Source organism: Pteropus vampyrus, unplaced genomic scaffold (assembly GCF_000151845.1).
Source record: "Pteropus vampyrus isolate Shadow unplaced genomic scaffold, Pvam_2.0 Scaffold102, whole genome shotgun sequence".
Taxonomy (NCBI): Eukaryota; Metazoa; Chordata; class Mammalia; order Chiroptera; family Pteropodidae; genus Pteropus; species Pteropus vampyrus.
Genome location: NW_011888883.1, coordinates 248,760 through 255,780, shown reverse-complemented (window position 1 = coordinate 255,780; position 7,021 = coordinate 248,760). Strand labels below are relative to the sequence as shown.

The window sequence follows — 7,021 nt, the reverse complement described above, 5'->3', positions numbered from 1 at the left end:
ATATCCCAGGTTCAATTTCCAAGAAAAAATTCTAAACAACACATCATGAATACTTAGCATCTAAAATGGCATTTTAAGGCCTGATCAATTATATTTCTTAAATAAAAAATTATTCACATCATAGGCTAAACTCAAGTTTTAGTGTACTCCTATTACGATCAAGAAGAGCAATATACAAATGGCATGGTATACAAATACTGCTATGACATTATCCAGTCTACTTATACCTGCAATCTGTTGCTTTAGGAGGCAAAACATAAGGAAAAAGTAGTTCGGTAAGTTTCCTTAAATAGTGTAATTCATCTCTTCGACTCCTCAAGGCCACATGAAGCTCTGGACCATATTCTTCTAAAGCAGCTTGCTGTAAAAACTCTGTATTTTCAACTATAAACAGAGATAAATATTGAAAGAATTTAAGCAACATTAAATAACTTCAGTCATTTCCACTAACAAATAAAGAAATCATTTAATGTAGTCATTCCTTTCTAGCCCTCCTTTCTTTCCAATATGTATTGCCCTGGGAAATTTTTCACAAACAGGATTAAAAATAAAGTGATTTTCTTCTTGGTTAGAAATCTTTAAATTTTGAAATAAGAAGACCCTTAGCCTCTTGGCAAACAAGAATTTAAACTTGTGTCACTGCCTTACAAATTATATTAAACAAAAGCAAATGTTTTTTTTTTTTTTAATGGAAAAAACTACAGAAAACATCTTCTAGCACACACAAAGCTTCTGTTATCAAATATGACATCTTGTTCATTCTCTGCAAATACAAAACCCTTCTTTTTAAAATTCTCTATTGTCTGACTTTCACATCAAAAATCATTCAGGTTAACCTTTTAAAGTGATTATGGTATAAAAATAGCTTTCTTGCTTAAATTCTGTATCTTCTGCCCAGAGGATAAGGACATAAGAGGTATAGAATTCCTTATACAGTTATTAAATATTAACTGATAAGTTGTAATAACAGTTTTCTTAAAAGGCCAAGCACTAAGCTAGTATTTTAAAACTTAAAAATAATAGTACTGCTACTCCTTTTTACAGACCTCAAAAAACTAGGAGAAAAACAAGTCTCACTTTCCCCTATTTGCATTCTGTGTCATGTTTTAAAATTGTGGAGTTTGTAAAGGGAATCTTAACCCTAATTCAATGGTATTTATTTCTGACTATTTACTCCTATTTTTATTGAAAGAGAATGCAAGCACATTCACCAAAAAACCAACATATGCATTCTAATAGTGTAAGTACAAAGAAGGTAAATGAAGTCTACCTGAGCCTGAGGTACTAAAGCAGGATTAATAAAGGACTTAGATTTTACAAGACATGCATTTTATTATATAATTGTGCAATTATTTGCCAAGCATTATTCCCCAAAGTCTTTTAAAAATGTGTATCATTAGCAGTTTTAAAATAAAGCTATGATCTTGAACAAATGATATAATTCCTTTCAGCCTCAATTTCTATATCAGTAGTTATTAGTTATTAACACTGAAAAGTTGTCATGCATAATATGTAATTATAATATCTGGTGTGATTAACCATTCACACGTAATATATAAATTAAATCACTAGATTGGAATCTATTCAACATCTGTCAGATGTGAGAGGTATATGTAGTCCTAGGTAATGAGAAAATAAGGGAATCAGGCAAAAGATAAAAAGAATATAAAGGGGGAAAAACCTTAATTAAGATTATAAGCAAAATATAGATGCTAGAAAACAGAGAATGCATTAATCTCCACTAATCACCAGTATATCTACTGCCTAACCAGTCACCAGTTTTCAGACCATAAAGAAAAAAGTCCCCAGAATCCATGACAAAGAGGTATCTTCAGGACGAAAAAGGTCCTTATGCATAATTATTATTAAATTTAAATTTAATCAATGCTTCTAATGTATATATGCATTCAACATTTCTAAGGGCCATGGAAGTACTTACATAGATAGAAAACGTCTATATAATCTCTATTATTCTCAAAAGGCAGATTAAGGGGAGAACATCAAGAGATCAGGATGAATATGGATGAAGAGATAAACCTTTATTTCCTGAGTAATGCACAATTGTGGGGCCAAAAAATTTAGAAAATAGATTCATAAAGAAATGAAAAATTAAAATTGAGAACCATTTTTACATATTTATCTAATTTACTGTCATAATATTTAGACCCCCAGAACCTTTGGATAAAATAAGAGTCCTCCGAACTCTTTGGCCTTTTAATTATATGAATTTCACTAATAATAATGTTATTAATGAATCCAATCTAGCATTTAATAGTGATTTTTTAAGTTGAGGGCCATTTTTACATGAATAGTAGCAAATTAGCAACTCTTATCTTGCAAAGACTCAACAATAAATCTCAGTCAAACTGGACTGTCTAGAAGTGTGTGTATGTATCATCGTTCTCATAGAGACAAAATAATTTGGGGATTTTATTAAACTGATCAATTCAACTAACAATAAAAAGATGACTCCATTTACTCACAGGCTGAGTTCAAAGTACTTGTCTTTAGAATAAAAACTATATTAAAAAATACTTTGCTAACTCAAAAACCTACACACAAATGTTTATAGCTTTATTCATAATTGCCAAAATGTGGAAGCAACCAAGATGTCTTTCAATAGGTAAATGGATAATACGAGCAATAAAAGGAAATGAGCTATCAAGCCATGAAAAGACATGAAGAAGCCTGAGAAGCCTTAAATGCATATTTCTCAATGAAAGAAGCCAGTCTAAAACAGTTACCATATGACTAACTATATGACATTTGTTTAAAAAAAGCAAAACCACAGAGACAATAAAAAGATCAGTGGCTGACGGCAGTTCAAAAAGAAAGGAGAGAGGGATGAATAGGTGAAACACAGGGGATTCTTAGGACAGTGAAACTATTCAGTACAATATTGTAATGGTGGACAGATGGCATTATGAATGCATTTGTCAAAACTCATAGAATGTACAATAAAAAGAGTAAATCTTAATAAAAACTATACTTTAATTAATAATAATGCATCGTTATGGTACATCAATTGTAACAAATGTACCGACTACAGCAAGATATTAATAATAGGGGAAGGGGAAGATAGACAGGAATTCTATATTTTCTGCTCAATTTTTCTATAAACTTAAAATTTCTCTAAAAAATAAAATTTACTAATAACACTTTTCCTATATTTTTTTTAACAGTAACCTTAAAAAAATGGCTACAGGGGTTGCTACATAGTGTAGTGGTTAGCACGTCTGCTTTACACGCAGAAGGTCCTGGGTTTGTGCCCCAAGTGGAGCCACGGACCATGCCAGACCATACCCCGGGGTGCACCAGGCCACAGGTGCACGCTGTGAGAGATGCCTCGCCTTCAGAGATTCAGTCTTTACGGAGAAACAGCAACATCCATAGGTCAGGGGTAGAAGTGGGTGGGGGGAAGGAAGAGTTAAAAGAGGGGGGAAAAAATGGCTACAGCAGTTACTGTCTCTACTATGCTTTTGCCAGTAACACAACAATAATTTTAAAAGTTAATTTTTTTATTTAGCAATTAAATTACACATATTCAAACTCATACTTTTTAGCTATGTTGAAGTAAAACTACTTTTACTTGTTATAACATTATAAGATGAACACAGAAAAAAATTTTAAATATATAATTTAAAATGTTTCTCATACCTGAGGAATTATTCATACCAAAGATTAAACTAATAATTTACTTTAAATTCAACTCTGCCTAGAACATAACTTGCCCAAATGTACTCTAATTATACTGATTGATATTATGAGGAAGGGAAAACTGGTTTTATGCTCAAATGAGTTTGGGACATGCTGGGTTAAACAAAGTTAAAGCTATTTCTTTACTGCAGGACTGCTCAGAGATTTTGGTATGCTAATACTTACTGGAAATTTCCAGAAGGGGAATACAATATGTAATAATTACCAGAAAATATGACCATGAAACCTCTCCTACATGATCATCTTACATAAAGTAGTATTCTGCAGAACATACTGGGAAAACATTGACAAAGAATACCAAATGAAAACACAGAGAAAATCAGTTTGGCAAAGAACCAAATATAGAGCACATAAGTAGTTCTATTAAATAGGAACATTTCAGCTTGTTCGAAGAGCAAGAAAACTCCCAATTTCATTCATTCGATCGGAAAAAATTTGCTGAACATATGCTATGTGCAAATCATGACAGTATAAAGGCCAAGACACACATGTGAAACTGCAAATAGGTCATTCTGGCTATAGTATAATATATAGTGAAACACAAGAGTAGATCAAAATATTTGACTAGATAGGAAAGAATTAAATATACAGTTTAGACTCTACAGCAGTCATTAATTTTTGTTTGGTAGGGAAATAACAAACAAGGAATGTGAAATTAACATGGTAACAATTTATAGGATGGGCAGTATATAGGATATGTAGTATATAGGATAGGTTAAAACTGTTGAAATTGTTGAGAAAGAGGAAAGAGATTAAAATATACCCCTGAAGAAGTAATGAAGGCAACAGACTATCATTCAAAAAAAGTCAAGAATAATCAACAATATATCTAAAAGTTAACTATATTTTAGTTTTCATAGATTCTTGAGTTTTCACAATCACTTATACAGTTAACAAACTACTGAAAAGTATTTCAGTTTAAAAGAATACTCTCACAGAATTGTAAATATATCAGTTAATGTATCAGTATTTAGATATTTAGTTGAAAGTTGGTGTATAAAAACAAAATCACTCAAACTTCGTAGTAGAAAACTGTATTACCTTTCTGACTGGCTTTAACTATCACTTCTATATGCTTCATTGCTGCTTTTAATAGTTTCTTGGTTATAATAGATGGAATATCCACCTAGAAAATTCAACATTAAAATAAAACTTTTAAAGTAATTATCACTAAGTTACAATGGCAGAAACTATATGTTTAAGATATTAGAATATACGGTCTTAAAAATTATAGCTATTATTTGTAATCTTTCAAAAATATAATTTAAAAGCACTTTATATTCTTGGATCATACTAACCTTAACTTTAGAGAATTTTGCTACCACAGCAATGAAAATATTTTAATGTGTATAAGGATATGCATAAGGATACCAAATTTTTCTCACAAAATAATCTTTATTCATGACATTTCTTTAATGTGTTTGTTTTAAATGTATTCAAGGAAAAACTTCAAGTAACTTATCATCCCTTTGAGGCTGTAAATTTTTGTTTACTAAGGTTACTTGAAAATGAACTTTTTTCATTCAGCTTACAAGATAAATTCTGGTTTTACGATATATAGAAGCATTCTATTTTGGAATAATATTAAGTTTCATCATTCCCCACAGACATTTTTCAATTTAAAGGCTGGAAACTATAGTGACTATGGTAGGTTATTGAAAGAGGGTTGTAGGCGTATATGTACACACATAAAAGAGACAAAAACAATTAAGTAACTAAAAATAAATTGCAAATAAATCACCAAAAAGTGGGTTTACTGGACTTTGACAGGCTTATCTTCTACCACAAAACTCAACATATTATATTTTCCCATTATTAAAGGCATGAGAAAATTGCATCACAACAATGTTAAGCTTTGTGTTAACTTCTCAATTCTTTTTGAATTCCATATTAAGGAAGAAAGAAAATCGCCGGCTGATAAATCTAATAAGCATGATGGATCATAAACCCCCAATATTTAGTGATTTACTAATAAAACCCAGCACAGTTTACAGATATCTTTTGGCTATGTAAGATCAAGCACATTCAATAAGAGGGGTTATTTTGCTAGCAGAATGCCTTGTTGCAAAATAACTTTACTCTTCAGTTATCCCTGGCCTCTTGGTACTCAATGATTAAAAATTATTCTCATATTTATCAAATAAACAACACGTTTTAGTTTTCAAACATTTTATAAAATCTTGTCTTCTGAGAACACTTATGAAAATTTTCATATGTAAGTTCCATTTTAGAGACTTCAGGTCAGAATCAAAATGGTAAAATAATGAATTTGTCACTAAACTTAGATTTAAAAAAAAAAAAATCTGGACCTTAAATGATTTCTTGTTTTCTTTATCCCCAAACTGTCAGTTTACAATATTCGGGCAATGGTATGAGGACAGAACATTGTATTAGGAACAAGCTTCATTCTTTGCCCATTAACTACCTCTAATGCTTTGACAAAGTTACTTTCTAGAAAATGAGTATGATAATGATCCATTTACCTCCCAGGATAGTGACACAGATAAAATAAAAGAAAGACTATATAGCATAACAATCCAGAAAAATGGAAGAAATTTACAAATCACATATCAGATAAATTACCTGTAACTTATACATATAATATAATGAACACTTACAACTCAATAATAAGACAAATAACCCCATTAAAAAATGAGCAAAGGATCTGATAGACATTTCCCCAAAAAAAACATACACGAATGGCCAATAAACACATGAAAAGATGCTCAACATCATTAGTAATCAGGGAAATGCAAATTAAAATGACAATGAGATACCACTTCATACATACTACCATGGTTAGAATTAAAAAGTAAGATAACAACCAGTTCTGGCAAGGATGTGGAGAAATTGGAACCCTCATACACTGCTGGTGGGAATATTAAATGGTACAGCCACTTTGGAAAACAGTCTGGCAGTTCCTCAAAAAGTTAAACAGAGAGTTACCATTTGACTCAGCAATTCCAATCCTAGGTACATATTCATACCTGAGACAAATAAAAACATGTTATCTCCCACTCTAAAAAAAAATTTGTACATAAAATGCTATGGCAGCATTATTCATAACAACCAAAAAGGGGAAACAATCCAAAGTTCCATCAACTGACAGATGAATAAACAATATGTGGCGTATCTGTACAAGGAAATATTATTCAGACATAAAAAAGAATGGAGTACTGATATATACTACAATGTGACAACATTAATAAACCTTGAAAACATTACGCTAAGTACAAGTAACAGTTCCAAAAGGCCACATATTATATGTGGCCATTTATATGAAATGTCCACAACAGACAAATCT

General features: G+C 31.0%; 1 protein-coding gene across 1 annotated transcript in view; it reads right to left on the bottom strand.

Moving 5' to 3' along the window:
• SNX14 (sorting nexin 14) overlaps positions 1-7,021 on the bottom strand; it is a gene marked incomplete at its 3' end in the record, with an annotated part of 61,924 nt that overhangs the window by 31,310 nt on the left and 23,593 nt on the right. The window contains exons 7-9 of the mRNA XM_023533450.1: positions 4,759-4,843; positions 228-384; positions 81-96 (exon numbers count right to left, since the gene is read on the bottom strand). Coding sequence (XP_023389218.1) covers positions 81-96; positions 228-384; positions 4,759-4,843 — 258 coding nt within the window. The remainder of the gene's footprint in view (positions 1-80; positions 97-227; positions 385-4,758; positions 4,844-7,021) is intronic.